At 37.6% G+C, this 16153-nt stretch overlaps 1 protein-coding gene across 9 annotated transcripts in view; it reads right to left on the bottom strand.

Moving 5' to 3' along the window:
• Positions 1-7228, bottom strand: part of dgki (diacylglycerol kinase, iota) — a 73429-nt gene extending 66201 nt beyond the window's left edge. For 6 of the 9 annotated variants that reach the window (XM_044343477.1, XM_044343484.1, XM_044343483.1 and 3 more), the window contains exon 1: positions 6773-7227. In XM_044343477.1, coding sequence (XP_044199412.1) covers positions 6773-6996 — 224 coding nt within the window. In that variant the 5' untranslated portion in view covers positions 6997-7227. Of the gene's footprint in view, positions 1-6772 lie in introns of all 9 variants that reach the window. The other 3 variants (XM_044343480.1, XM_044343479.1, XM_044343478.1) reach the window with 1 other exon arrangement.
• Positions 7229-16153: the final 8925 nt, after the last annotated feature.

Genomic DNA, 16153 nt, shown 5'->3' on the forward strand with positions numbered 1-16153 from the left:
GCCTTTCAAATGTAATTTCCCAGGGGGAAAGCCGGTGCTATTGTACTGCGCTGTGATGTATTGCTCTGTTGTACAATTACTGTAAGCAGCGTGACATTACAAGAGGTTTCTAAAGCTGAAAAACCTCCTTCCTTTAGGCTATTGACCCGTTTACATTGTTTATATAAAACAACTGCACACTTGGATCACAAGGTTAAAAACACATGAATGCCTTTGAGGTAAGTATGCCTATGAAATATGATACAGGCCTCACTATAAATCTTAACTCCGACATGTCTTTTTACTGTGTGCTAACGTTTGAAAAGCCTTATCTAAAAAGTTATTATGATACAAACATTTGGTATGAAGGTTGACCCCAAGTTCAGCACCGGCGAGCAGCCGCTGATGCGCTCACTGTTAAAAATATATCAGAGGACCTTAAATGTCTTTTTCTTACACTGGAGGACAGTCTTGGATGTCATACAAGTTATCAGACTTGCTTTATTTTTGGAGCCAGTTAAACTTATTGCTCTTGTTGCATTAGATCTCCGTTGGGTAATGCAGTATCTCTCTTGAAATGTGTCTGTCTTTTACTTCCCCTTTATTTGTGCTTTTTCATGCTTCCTCTTCTTTTTGCTCTTTCCGTTCTCTCATATGTGTCCCTCGCCGCCTTGACACACCTTTGACTTTGTCTCAAACATTTGCTCTTTGTTTCTCTCTCCCTCCGTCTGTTTCATCCCCTCCTTCTATTCTCCCCTTCTGTATTTTGTCCTAATTGAAGGCTGAATACAGCTTTATATTCTGGTAGCATCAGATGATGAAAGGCCTTTGATCACTGTTTACCCCTGCAGGTGGTACATAGCGGGAGCAACATGAGATACATTTATATCTTTTTATGCTTCTCTTCTTGTCTCTCCAGTCTTTCTTCCCATCCCCTACTGTATATATTGTCTATCATGGAGTATATTGGATTGTGGTATGAAAAGCGCTTATTGTGATCTGCTGTTTGTGAAGTGGGCTGTAAATAGTGGAGGGATAATATTACGACATCCTGTCCTGTGGCGGTGCGTTTCTGCACTATTTCCCACAACGGCTGTGGTGAAATCTCACCACATGATAATCTGGGTGATGAAACAAAGAGTTTGTTTCTTTGCATTTCCCCTCTTGGGCAAACAGGTCTGCAGCTTTACCAGGAGAGTCAGAGGTCAGGTACTGGTGACTGTAGGTTTCAAAATAAAGTCCTATATTCAGTGTATACAGCGCTCCATTAAACCGTCACATCACGGGTGATTCTGCGTGGTTCAGACTTTGACGGTGATGACATACATGGGGCTCAAAGAAGAAGCCAGAGGGACGAACACATCCATATGGAGACGAACAAACAGCCAAAGATAGGAAACAGCAGCTAACCACACCTTAAAGTGGATCCAAGTTTAAACTCATTGGGAAACTCACAGCGGGAGACATAAATGTATTCATTAAGTGTCCGCTGACAGACGGTTTTCCACTCAGTGCTTTGTATTTATTGTTCAGTGCTGTCTGAAAGCAGCAACCAGAGGCCGATCTCTGCCCGACATTTTGTTTTTATATTCCGTATAAAGCCGAGTTGTTCTTTATCCTCTTGGTTTTGTCAGGGTTTCGTAGGGACACCTTGGGCTGAAGTCATTGAGGTTTTTGATTTACATGTGCAGAGTTTTGTCTTGTATGCTATTTGTCGTATTTAACATCAAGTTGAGCATTTAGTTAGTAAGTTGTTGGTTGATTTGGACTTCAAGATTCACCCGAATATCAACTCACTTAAAATCAAATTTGCATCACTCACCTTTTTTGGTTGTTGTTGGTGGCGGTTCCACTAAGAACCCCGTCTCTAAGCTCTTTAGCCAAGGCTCCATGTTGCTGCCGTTACGGGCTACTGTTACATTCATTTACAGAAGAACGGCAAACAAACATCCACATCATACACTAGGTGTGCCCTTCAACTCAATGTCCATGATATAAAATGTTGCATCACAACTACATATCATGATATATTTTAGTAACTGTTAATGGACAAAGTAACCAGACAGGACTGTTTGTTTTTGGATAATCCAAAAAATTTAACACTTTACGGATCAAAATATTTTGTTGCACTGATGCAAAAATCATTAGACTGAAACTAACGATTATTGTCATTGTTGATTAGATTGTGGATTACGTTCTCAATTAACCGATTAGTCGTTTGTTTTATAATATATACTGTATATTTAGATATAGATATAACCAACCAACAGACCACAGTCCAAAGATATTCAGATTATTAATCACAGAAGACTAAAGAAACCTGAAAAATTCCCATTTAAGAAGCTGTAACCAGAGTTTTAGCGTTTTTTCTTAAAAATGACTGAAAATGATTAATCAACTATCAAAATAGCCGGCCATAAATCTTCTGTTGGTCAGCTAATTAACTAATTGTTGCAGCTCTATAAATCATGTAAAAAAAAAAAAACAACAAAACTGCCATAAATGAATCCTGCTTGTTGATTTGCAACACTTCCAACAATAACAGCCGGAGATATCAGAGGGATAATTATTTTAAGAGTACTCAGTACTGCAGGGTCGGCTAGCGAGACGGCGACAATCTGGACAGCTGGACAAACCAAAAAAAAAAAAAAAAATACTTAGATGAGATGCTCACCAACTGGGTGCCACAGATAGACAGGAAGTGCCTGCAAAAACAAGTTAGTCACTCACGAACTCACTTGCTGCACAGACTCAGTATCCAACTGGTTGACTAGCTAATTGAAGTAATGTCTTACAGTCTAAATGGTTTGCTGACTAACTGCTTGGCATGACACACACACACACACACACACACACACACACACACAAAGCAACTGTCTTTCTCACTGAGGAACTGTCTTTCTGACTGAGGTCATGCAGGCAGACGGGTGAGAAGTCTAAGAATAGATGAAAGGAGGGACAGTATTCTGGGAACACACACAAACAGACAAAGTGTGACGAATGTCTGGCAGATATGTTACACGTGCCTTACTCTGCCATAAACACATAACACCACAACTTTACACACACAAAAGCACACACATGTACACACACACACACACACACACACATACACACAGTCTTTGATGTTTGATGGCATCATTTCGCTCTTTCATATTGCCACATATGGTGATTCGCTTCTTGGCACTGGCCACTTCAAAGCTATGCAAACTACCTTCTTACAAACCATCTCCCTTGACCAGCTAATGCTATTTCCTCCACATGGGTGACTCCGTGAAGAAGAAAAATTCACAGATTATCCTTCAGCGGGGCGTTCGTACATATCGGCAGACTTATCCCAGGAGGTCAAAGGTCAAAGACAACACCTCGACACGGCATGTAAGCTACGCTCTCTCGCCATTGTCGTGTACGGCGGAGAGAAGTTAGAAAAAGAAGCAGACTGACAGATTTATTCGGCGTAATTAAAAGGAACCAGACTCGTATTCATCCACTGCTAACATACAATTAACATGCAATCAAGGATTCAAAATACAATAAAGACAAAGACTTAATTTCATTGCGGTCCAGAATACATTAAAATCTCTCGCATGGTGAGAACATCATTCAAAACTCCATTAAAAATAAGTGAGGTTCCAGTAAATCCACTATAAATGCAGTTTACAGAGCAAAACGACGACTTCAATGTGTTGACTCCTATTATTTCCACATTCTTCTTCCTCCAAAACACATTTTACGGTCAGTTGCAAACAGTGGCTGCATTTGCATGAGCCACATTTTCTCCAAATTAAATTAATCCGGCGAGGGATTTCAATGAAGCCGTTCACATGAGCGCTGAATTAATAGGCTGCAGAACAGAGGGTGACACGGGTGGAACATTGTATTCCCATCTTGCATCATTATTTGTTGTTCTTATCTCAAGCTGGGATACAATTCATGATTATTTTTATTATAGAGTAAACTGTTGGCGTTTTTTAAAAAAATTATTATTATTAAATGATCGTTTTGTGTATAAAATGTCTTCAAATAGCAAGAAAAAAAATGCAATAACATGTTGAGTCTGACCAAAAGGCCAAAACTTATTTGATTCCTGCTGATATAAAACAGACAAAACTGGAAAATCCTCATATTTCAGTAGCTGGAACCAGTAAGTTTAAATGGTATTTTTGCTTGATAAATGACTTAAATGATTCGTCAAAATAGTTGGCAATTAATTTTCTGTCATCAATGTCAATCCACCGTTTCACAGAAATGCGAAGATATTATATATTATATGTTATACTGATCCTGTCACTTCTACTCTTGATCTCATTTCAGTCCGAAATTTTAAAAAAAAACAAAAAAAACAACACTTGTTGATCAAGCTACAGTTTGTATGTTGAGATTTATCACCTTAGTTTCTTGAATTTATCAAACATCAGTAGCTGCAACTAACAATTATTACTGTTTGGTCTTTAAAAGATCATAAAATCGTAAGAAATCAAATTATAATTTCTTTGTTTTTGTCTGAGCAACAGTCCAAAACGCAAAGATATTCAGTTTACGATTATTTATGATAAATAAAAACAGCAAATCCTCACAATTAAGAAGAATTTGCTTTAAAAAAAATGTTGTAATCAACGTCTTTTAATTGTAAATCAATCATCAAAACCGTTGCGGATTATTTTTCCAGTTGATAAGCTACTCAATTAATCCACTAATTGTTGCAGATTCCAGACGTTACTCCAGAGTTCATCTAGATAAGAGTTCAGATATGCACTTCTTTACCAGTTTACTGCTGTGTTTCCCACTCAGGCGACCGTTTTATTGGAACAAACTACTCCTGCAGTTATAAAATCGGAGAGAGGGGAGAACCAGCTGCGGCACTCCCCGTGATGCACAATCTCCTGGAAACCTCATTTAACCATAGATGGTGTCCTCTATGGGGGGAAAACACCCAGAGGAGAGGAAGGGCCTCTCTGTAAATGATGGTACAATAAAAGTGAAAGAGTGGAGAGTCCTGTCTGGGTCACGTCTTTGCTTTACATGTAACCCAAGTCAAGTGATCATGTGTAAAAAGCCTCTGGATCTGCCAAAAATAAAAAAGTAATAATAATAAAAAAGGAGTTTTAACCTAATCTGTCAAATGGATTATAATAGGATTACAGTGTACCATGCTTTACAAATGACATGAATTTCCTTCCCAAATGGGCCTGTTTATTCTGTTTTAATGTGTTTACATGAGGCATATTTAATTACTGGTGCAATAAAAGGCTCCCTGTAAAGATAATGTGAACCTTTCTTACATATTTAATTGGATTTAGTTTACTGCATAATATATATTTTATTGTGCAACATGTTTTTTTTTTAAATAAAGACACAAGGATGTAGTGAGAAAAACAAAAGAGTGAGATTAACTATAAGCCCAAAGTGACATCTTCAAATGTCTTGTTTTGTCTGATCAACAGCCCAAATCATGTCTGATGTATGACAAAATCATGTATGACACACAAAAGTTTAAAATCCTCACATTTGAGAAGCTGCAACCAACAGATATTTGGCATTTTGTCCTTAAAAAATGACCAAAAGGATTATTTGATCATCAAAATAGTTGTTGATTCATTTCCTGCTGTCAACCACTAAATCAATTGCCAACTATTTTAAGAAAAAAGTCAAAATTCCCTGATTCCAGCTCCTCAAATGTCAATATTTTCTTATTTCTTTAGTTTTCTGTGGCAGTAAACTGAACATCTTTGGGTTGTGGACTGTTGAAGACCTTTGAGGACGTCACCATTTTATAGACCAAACAACTAATCAAGACAATAACTGACAGATAAATCAAAAATGAAAATAATAGTTACTTGCAGCCTGATACTTATCAACTTAATCATTGCAGCTCTATATATTCACTTTCCTTCTCTGTGCTGACGCTTTGATGCAGCTATGGTTTGATTTTGGCGGTTTTGGACACACATAAACCATTGATTTATCTAACCACAGTGTCCCAAATCAGACACAAACAAGTTAAAATTATTGATTTGACCTCCAAAAGCAGATTATTTCCAATACAGAGGCGCGCACACACACACACACACACAAACACACTAACAGACAGACAGACAGATAGATAGAAAGATAGATAGATAGATAGGTAGATGGGTACCACACATTCCTGACACTGGCATCTGACAATTAAAACTGCTGTGTGTGTGTGTGTGTGTGTGTTAAGAGTGTATGTATGTGTGTGTGCCAGCAGCAGCCTGACACCCCGGTGCGACTGGCAGCTGCTGTTGATAGTGAAAACTGGCCAGAGACCAAACACACACACACAGAGACCAAAAATCAGACCTCCCCCCACCTCCCCAACACAAAAGAGCTACAACACTGTTATGTATGCAGAATTGTTTTGATCCGTCACTGTCATGGGCTCAAATGCTGCTGCTGCTCTGTGTGTGTGTGTGTGTGTGTGTGTGTGTGTGTGTGTGTGTACATCAATGCAATGATGAGACTGTTAACAGCACGATGGTGACCATACAGTGGTTTCACCATACCAGAGCATGTATAGCTTTATGAGAATTTAGCTATCACACTAATAAAATAATCTCTCTTTTTTTTGTGTGTGTGTCCTGTCCTGTGTTTGTGATTATAAGCTTTAGCTAGCTTACATGCAATTCTAACAATAGCATGAAACGACATTCATATGATCCAAAACAGATTTTGTCAGTGGAAAAATAAGCACAAACAGATACATAAATTCACCACTATATCCTTCACTGACTTGTATCCTGCCCCAGCATCCTCCCAGCTCTCCACTCACCGATACGAGGTCTGTTTTCTGAAAGCCAGTGTTCTTAATTTCTCCTCCAGCGTCTCTTGCTCCATGTCGGGCAGGCTGCTGAACGTGTCGCTGCAGCAGCCGACGGCAGCCTCCTCCTCGCCGGCTCCGGACTCCGAGTCACCCCCGTCGGCACCCAGAGAGGCTAGGCGCCCGCCGAAGCCCCCCGCCGCCGGGCTGGTGCGGTCCTTCGCTTGGGGGTCCATGCTGGTCGGTCCTCACTGTCTCGCCCCGCGCTGGACCCCCTCTTCCCCGGCTTGAGAGGGGGACACGGATGCCGGTGGTGGAGAGGGGGGGGAATAACGAACCGGAGCGGTGACGTTTCCAACAGTTTGACCGTTGTGATTTCCAACCGTTGACTGCCTGTTAAATACTGCAGCCGGGAAGGCAGAACGCGCAGCCGCCTGGACAACAGATCGAACTGCACGAGCCTCCCATCAACTGAAAGCATCAAGCGACATCAGCAGAAAAGGAAGTGGCTTTCCCTTCAAAATAAAAGCAAACATAGATGTTGAACTTTAAGATGTGAAAAATTCCTCCAGATTAAAGATCCCCTCCAGACATGTATTATTAAGACATAACAATACTCTGGTTGGGACAATAATGTGTGTCTGACATGGTCTTTCCCTCAAAAAAGTATAATTAAATAATCTACTCCTTCTCCCTCATTAAAAAAAATCCAGAATCTATAAATATGCAAATATATTTCATTTCAGAAATTTAACAGCTGGACACAAGATGACTCCTACTTCACTGTAATGTCCGTTCTCAGTGTTTGTGCACTGGAGGCTTCAAGTTTCCACATCACATTTGTGTAAGTTGAATATTGGGCCTGACCTGATCATCACATTCTCATGTGATGTTGTGATCTTGCAAATCCAGCTGCATCACAAGGTAATATTGGACCAGGACTGGCTTCCAAACTCATTGTGATGTCACAAATCATACTCATAGGCCCACCCCTTAAAATAAGATTTCCAATGAACACAAAGAAACTAAAGATTAATGTAAAAACAGCCTTATGGTGTCAAACTCTGCACATACATCATTCTGCACAGTGGATCTCAAACACCCAACAGACGTAACAAGAAGTAAAATATATATTTTTAGTGGAGGGGAATTTTAACTGCAACTTTTTTATCTTTAATTCTTACTTTCTTTTTTGGGTGACTCTGTAACACCAGTCCAGAGACTACAATTGAAAAATAACCCTTTGGCTAACTGGCGTATTTACAGCAATATTTATTAAAATACACTACTCCGTGTACATGGAGGTTTAATATAGGAATAGGCTATGTGGTGACATATACAGGGGTAAAATGAGCTGTGGAGCCCCTATTCAGCTGCCCTTCATCCCCTGCACCCAAGTTAGTTTGTGTTAATTTGTGAAATTTTGATGTTACAGCTAATGTTGACTCATATTCAGGGCCAGTGTAAGGATGCAGGAGCCACATCAAAGCCAATTACTGATTCAGTTTTTATCGCTCGTTAGTGGTGAATCAAATTATACCAAACTATTACCAAACAAATTGCTAATTATCAAATTACCATAAACTAATTTCCTCACAGTGAATCTGCAGCCTTTTCAGCCCCTGCAGGTCTGCGGCTCAGGGCCAGTTGCCACCTTTGCCTGATGGCTAGTAATCCAAACTTGTATGTAAATCTTCCAAAAAATAATTATAAAATAATAATAATAATAATAATAATAATAACAATAATAATAATAATAATAATAATAATAATAATAATAATAATAATAATAATAATGAATTCTTGTTTATTAGTTATGGTATTTACCTTCAACAAGTGTTCAGTAAACAAGTGTTACATTACGCCCTTTCTTACAAGGGCTTTATTTTCAAATAGGTGACCGGAAGTCATTCATTTGGTTCTGTTTAACTTGACATCAGTTTTAAAAACTGCGAAAGCTGCTGGGCGGCGACAACATACACCTTCCTGTATTCAGCACTACAACTGGCTGAAACATCCATCATCCATCAGTAAATTTGTCTGTGTCAGTCAGTCCATCATCCATCCATCTATCCATCCATCCATCCATCCATCTGGCCCAGGGGACGAGCAGCGTGGCATTGTGGGATATTCCCTCTCCTCCTCCTTTCTGCAGCATCATCAGTCAGAAAGTAGGGCAGAGGGTGAGCATACATGCACCAACACATGCACACTGTCAGTATCTCACTCTCTAACTCTAATCACACACACACACACACACACACACACACACACACACAGAGTCCATATGCTCTCTTCATGGACTGTGTGTCACATCTCTCATGATAATTCTGTCCTGTTGTTGTTGCTTTCGTTAATTTCTTTTATTGTAATTTGCATTATGTCTGCCAGGCAGACATCAGGCCACATCTGTCAGCCTCTTCTTTCACTTCACTGCACTGAGCCATGAGGTTCATCAAGTCATTACTGACCTGAGGTGAACTGTTTGACCTTTCTGTACTTGTTTTTTTTTTGCCTGCAGGGGAGCATCTGTCTGCACTCTCTGCAATTATAAACTATAAATAATTTCACAAAACACACTAAATTACACACTAGTATGCAATCATTTTTGTTAATAATGTCATAACGTTTTAACCTTTTTGCTCAGCGGACATAAAATGATCAGACAAATCTACAGTATATCTGTCAAACCTCTGATGTTAAATCCTCATATCGAAACACTCAAGCCGAGTGGTTTTTGTATGCTCTCAGTTCCGCAGCCTTTTTGGCAACAGAGATGCTTTTCAAACAAAGCTCTTGGCTGATAAATGAGCAACAACAAAGCTGGCGTACTTACCTGTAAGGTGTCTGGAAACAAGCCCATGTGCCTGGACTCAATCTGATTTCCAAGGAAATACCCAGAAGAAGAAATGAGCATTGTTTTATGAAATTCTTCCATTAGTACTGAAACTAAAATAAAGAGATGACACAACAGACTTTTACACCAAGTGTAGTTTAGTTTTTACAGCTTTACTTGAAAAAGTAGAGAACCTTCTTGTGCTAAATCCACTCTGCACCCACAAAAACTGACAACTGACCAGTGGCAGAAAGTAACTAAGTACATTTACTCAAATACAATTTTGAGGAACTTGTACTTTACTTGAGTGTTTCCATGTGATGCTACTTTATACTTCCACTCCACTACGTTTCAGAAGAAAATATTGTTCTTTCTACTCCACTACATTTATTTGACAACTTTAGTTGCTTTTCAGATGAAGATTTGACACAATGGATAATATAACAAGCTGGTTAAACCACTGGTTAAAGATGAAACCAGTGGTTTCCAACCTTTTTGGCTTTTGACGTCTCACAAAAAGCAGTGTGTAGTCGGGGTCACATGTCTATGAGTTGTTAACAGCTCCACCAAATAGTGATTTTTCCCTCTAAACTTCTCACATGCTTTCATTTCATTAAATATTCAAATGATCCAATATTTCAGCAAAAATTAGAGGAAAAGTCCAAAAACTAAAAAACAGATTTGTGCATTAAAACTTTGTTTTTTCTTCTTTCCTCTCCCATTAATCATCTCACGACCCCTCAGATTTATCTAGTGACCCTTTGGAGGGGCCCGACCCCTAGGTTGGGGACCACTGGACTAAACTACCTAACTGTATATAAAGTAGCTACAACAGTAACATGCTGCTCTAACACTGATGCTTCAGTATTAATAATCTAATGATGTCATATATAATAATATATCAGTCAGAGGGACCAAACCACTACTTTTACTGCAATACTTTAACTACATTTTACTGCTAATTCTTATGTACTTTTACTTAAGTAGGATTTGCAGGACTTTAACTTGTAATGGAGTATTTTTAGATTGCCGTATTGGTACTTTTATTGAAATAAAGGATCTGAATGTTTCTTCCACCATTGCCACTGATTTCTCATTTATAAGGATTGTTTAAAATCCTTCTTTCAATTTGATGAGACCAGGATCACATCAGGACACAAAGGCAAACAAAAAGAAAGCAGAAACTTTCTCTCTAAGCCCTGATGAAAGGATTTTTCATTTATAATTAACAAGTTATGTGGCTGAAAACTCCTGCAAACCTGAATCAAAGCATGAAATCATATCGCAGCTTCTTCATCTATTTTCTGACTCACTGTTCCGATGTGTCTGATCACACATTTCAGAACGTCAGCTCTGTTATTCCTATCAGTTTTATGACAAACAAAGCGTGCCATCATTAAATTCATTGTTGCTGCGTTACTATGAGACTGGACTGTTATGAAGCTGTGGGACTGCTTATTGTCTTGAGACTGTCAGAGCAATTCGCACTACGTATTACGAGGTGCTGTCGCTGATCTATTTTAGGATCCCTGTCATGTTGGAGATAGAAGCTCTTCTATTGGCCAGCATGTCAACCGTGAGGCTCCGTTATGCCTTAACAGAGTTTGGCCCTAACTTAATTCAAAGTTGTAGAGGAAAATTCTTTGAAACTAGCAAACAAATGACGACCATCTACTGACAAACTGTAAAATAACTGAAAACTCAAAATACGATTACATTATGTTGCAGAAAGTTAAAAATGTCAATCTTACAAGTACAGCAGTGCCAAAACACCACATCACATCACTGTAATATGAAGGTAATGAACATTACCACTGTACTTCTGGTACTGTATTATACCTGTAGCGACCAAACTACCACAGTGCTACAATATATTTAAAAAAAACTGTCATAACTTTTCAGCCTTTTGACAGATCAGCTTATTCATAAAATAAAAAAAGAGCCAGTTCATGTTTTATGATCCACCCCAGACGTGCTCTTTCTACGACTGTATAGTACCACATTTTGCTGAAGAAGTACTGAGATTTTTTTACTTAAGTAAAAGTACCAATACCACAGTGAAAGTATTGGCATATTATTGGAAGATTGAGCTCATTTTAACAACATATATTGTTAAATAGTCTAATTTAAAACAATGCACATGTTATAAACTGATCATTTTAAATATAAAATATTGATATGAAAAGTAGTGAGTAACTATAGTCTATTGTCAGATAAATGTAATAATAGACTATAAAGTACAATATTTCCCTCTGAAATGTAGTGGAGTGGAAGTACAGAGTAGCATAGAATGAAAAATACTACACTGTACTTGAGTACAAGCACCTCAGAATTATATTTAAGTCTCCAACTCCACTCAAAAATGTGTTTTGATTCCTGTTCCTTTTTGCTGTTTTCTCATCTCATCACTTTCTCATTAAGGATCTGATTTTAAGGGACGGGCCTACGAGCAATATCCATCACATCACAAATAGTCTGGAAGTGAATCCTGGTCCAGTATTTAACTTACACAAGTGTGACTTACACAAGTGGAAACTTGAAGCCTCCAGTGCGCAAACACTGAGAACGGACTTTACAGTGAAGCAGGAGACAGTTTGAAACTCACAGCGTTTAAACTTCTGAGATTAAATATATTTCTGTATTCATAGATTCTGAATGTTTAATGAGGGAGAAGGAGTAGATGTCATATTGATGTCTGGAAGTGGTCTTTAAGTACAGTACTTGATTAAATGTACTTTTACCACCGTATACTCCCTTGGTTGTAGACTCTATGTCTGGATAGGACGCTTTTAGTGTATCTGTATTACTGTATATCATGCTTATCAAAATCAATGATGACCCTGTCAGTTGTAACTGTTTTTAACACACTTATATGTAGCCTAGATCTATAATGATACTGCTTCACTATTTCATTATATATATTAAATTTATCTAAATAACTCGGATAAACTGAAACCTAATACCTTAGTTCAGATAAAATTATCAATTCATACAAGAAAATGTATGTATAAACACCATAGCATTGACCTAAAGATCCCAAATCTATTTCCATTAAAGTTGGTGAGTTAGGCAATATTATTTAAAGTTGACCTTTTTCTGTGGAAAGAACAGATCAGAAACAATTTATCATTCAAAGCAGAGTGTTTTTTTTTTATATATAAAACTTGTCTAGAGGAGATTTTTAAGTTAAAATCCAACATCTACTGTTACATGATGACCACAACCAATTTAAAGTCTAGACACAGTGTTACTATGGTACAGTTTTTATACCATTACCAGTACATTACCATTATAAAACTTGTACCGTGACCATCTAATTGTATCATCAATGTAACTACACTGTAAAAAAAAAAAAAAAACATAAAAAAACTTAGTTATTCTACAGAGATTTATGTTAAAAATACAGATATTTACTTTGGACATTGTCTGCATTTTTACAGTCCAACCATTGTAAAATAAAAAGAAAATCTCATTATAAAACATTGCTCGAATGTTAAACAAATGTATAAATCTGCACAAAAATGAAAAAGATTCCAGAACTACCTTAAAGTTACCTAATTTAAATGAAGACTCTTGTTTTCATACAGTAATCTTTGGTAAATTCATAGGATTATCCAATCCATCCACAAGAACTCCCCATCAAAGTACAGATTTCTGGATGTAAAACACAGAGAAATTATGTAAAATTACATTCAAATTACCCTCATTTAACACCCATTAACAGTATCTTTAGAGCTTTAAGCTTTTATTTTATGTGATTATCCAATCTATTTACAGTAAATCCCTGGTAAATGTTGGTTTTATACTGTACAAAAAAAATAAGATCATGTGATAATAGTTTACAAAAACATAATTTTAACAATCATTACTTTATATAAACATTATTTGACAGTAATTACAAGCAACTCTCAAATATATTTAAAGGGTTTTCCCATTAATGTATGGGGTTTACTTTACATAAACATTATTTGATAGTATTTAAAAGCAACTATCCAACATATCTACACACATTTCCCCATTAATGTATGAGGTTGACTTTATATAAACATTATTTGACAGTAATTACAAGCAACTCTCCAATATATTTACAGGCTTTTCCCATAAATGTATGGGGTATACATTAACCCCAATTATGGATTGTTTCAGCTGCTACCATCTGCCAACGATACAACAGCCTCAAAGTCTGGACCAGCAGGCTCCGGGACAGTTTTTTCCACCAGACAACCAGGCTTATGAAAAATGAACACTAATTGCCTGTCTGCACATTACACACACACACACTCACACAGCACTTTACACACACTACACTATACATATCACTACCACACTGTAAATCTTACTGCATTGTGTTTCTTTTTTAAATGCTATATTGCTGTTACTGTGCTGCTATATTGCTATTTTATTGTTATTATTGTTAGTTGTTGCTGCTACAAAGTCGAGGAACACACACACCAACACCAACTTAGTTGGTAGGCAGCAGGTTACTGGTAGCGTATTTACTAGCAGTGAATAGGAGCAGCTGGGCGGTCTAATGTTTCTTTAATTAATAGTATTAGTAACTTATCAAGCTAACTGGCATACTAGCTGTCGCTTAAAGTCTTTCTCAGGTCACAACTTGCCACAGCCTTTTATTTAATGGACAGAATAGGAGCTTAAACATGTAACTTGTCAACTGACAAAATGTAACTTATTTAACGCTACTACTGGATACAGGAAGAGTGCCAGGCTTTGAAGCAAATTTGACATAGCGGCCAAACCGTGTAATTACAACGTCACGTGATGCCCATCGACTTATATTGTGAAAGAGATGTCTGTAAATCAGCGGATAAATTTTTTTGAGCGTCACAACCCCCGCGAAATGACTTGTCTCATTATCAGAATTAAATCCATTTGGTCCAATCACATTTGAAAAGCCTAGAAGAGCCACACGATTGAATTGTTTTATCCCCATTCAAGTTAGCCAGAAGGCTAAACCGGAAGTAGCCGACTTGGCCAGCGAAAGTCACTAGTGCGCATGCTCTATGGGCCGCACAATGCGGAAGATCCGGGTACTTTCTTACCGTGAAGTCGATTTTTTTTTTTGCTTCATGCACCACTGAGCAACTTTCATAGGAATGAACGGGGCCCCGCCCCGACACTGTATCCAGTTTACATATCCATGCTATGACTGATGTGAGATTCTGATTCACGGCTAACTTTAATAGCTTCATTAGGACTGGCATAACGTTATGTTATCTGAAGCCACACAGACTTGCTTAATGCATACAAAAAACAAATGCTAATGTTAGTACTGCTGACTCCACATGCATTTTAAAATTCTGACACTTAATTCTATACTTATATACAATCCGTTACTATATGCTTTCGTTTTTCTTCCATTTTTAAGCTTTGTCTGTAGGATTACCTCCCACACAATAAGAACAAAGAAAAGTGGACAGATCAGTAAATTAGAAAAAGGAAATTGTAATATTTTTTTTTTTTTAAATAAAAAGCAAAAAAAAAAACCCAAGGGCACAGGTCAAAGAAAGAAAGCACCATGGCAACAACCATGATCACCATTGTCATAATTGATCCATTTAAAATGGAACAATTACAATACAATGTCCTATGTAGATTTTCTTTTGCATATTTTGAAATTCACTGTCATTTTTGTATTATGTTCCCTTACTGAGAGTTGCTTAACTTTTTCATGTGTTTTTGACTTTTTTCACCTTTGCATTTCTTTACAGATTTTGAAGTCTCTTTCTGTTGATGACATTTTTGTATTCTTGTATGTGAATTGCATTTAAACATCTTAGTCTCTAGTTTTGTGTGTTGTCTGCAAATGCTTAATCTTCTCTAATCATCTCTTGTCTCTTCTCCCTCTGTGTAAATGGTATTCTTGAATTTTGCCCCTTGTGCATGTGTGCAGTTTGTCATCTTTCCAGGTCTCTGTATTGCAGAGAAGGTTTTGCAGCTGAGGCCGTGCCACTCTTTCTGAGGTTTCCCCCTTTTTCCTCGTTAAAGGGGAGTTTCTTGGGAGTTTTTTTTCCATATTTGAATAGATGGTCTAAATTGTTTGAGACAAATTTGTGATTTTTAGCGATAATATCTTAAAATTGACTTGAATTGACTTCAAAGTTATAATTAAATCTGGTGGACATACAGTGCTTGCTGGTAATAAGTGTAGTGTATTTTATTTTATTTGTGACTGATAAATTTCATCCTAATGTAATTCCTCAGACAGTTTTTTACCTTCTTTTTCTCTCCCTTTCCATATGACTAAATACACTCTCGGCTAACTTGAATGGGGACAAAATAATTTAATTGTGTGGCTTTCAAATATTTGGACCAAATGGATCAAATTCTGATAGTGAAACAACTCATTTTACAGGGGTTGCGTGGTGCTCAAAAAAAATTATCCACCGTTTTACAGCCACAACAGTAGCAACGGAGTAGTCTGCGGCGGAGCAAGTGTCGACCATGTTTTTGTAATTACTCTCATTGCCAGAAGGGGGAGACAAACTTCCCGCAGTTGGGCTTTAACTGTACAAATACATATTTTTGAAGGTATATCA

Source organism: Thunnus albacares, chromosome 23 (genome assembly GCF_914725855.1).
Source record: "Thunnus albacares chromosome 23, fThuAlb1.1, whole genome shotgun sequence".
NCBI lineage: Eukaryota > Metazoa > Chordata > Actinopteri > Scombriformes > Scombridae > Thunnus > Thunnus albacares.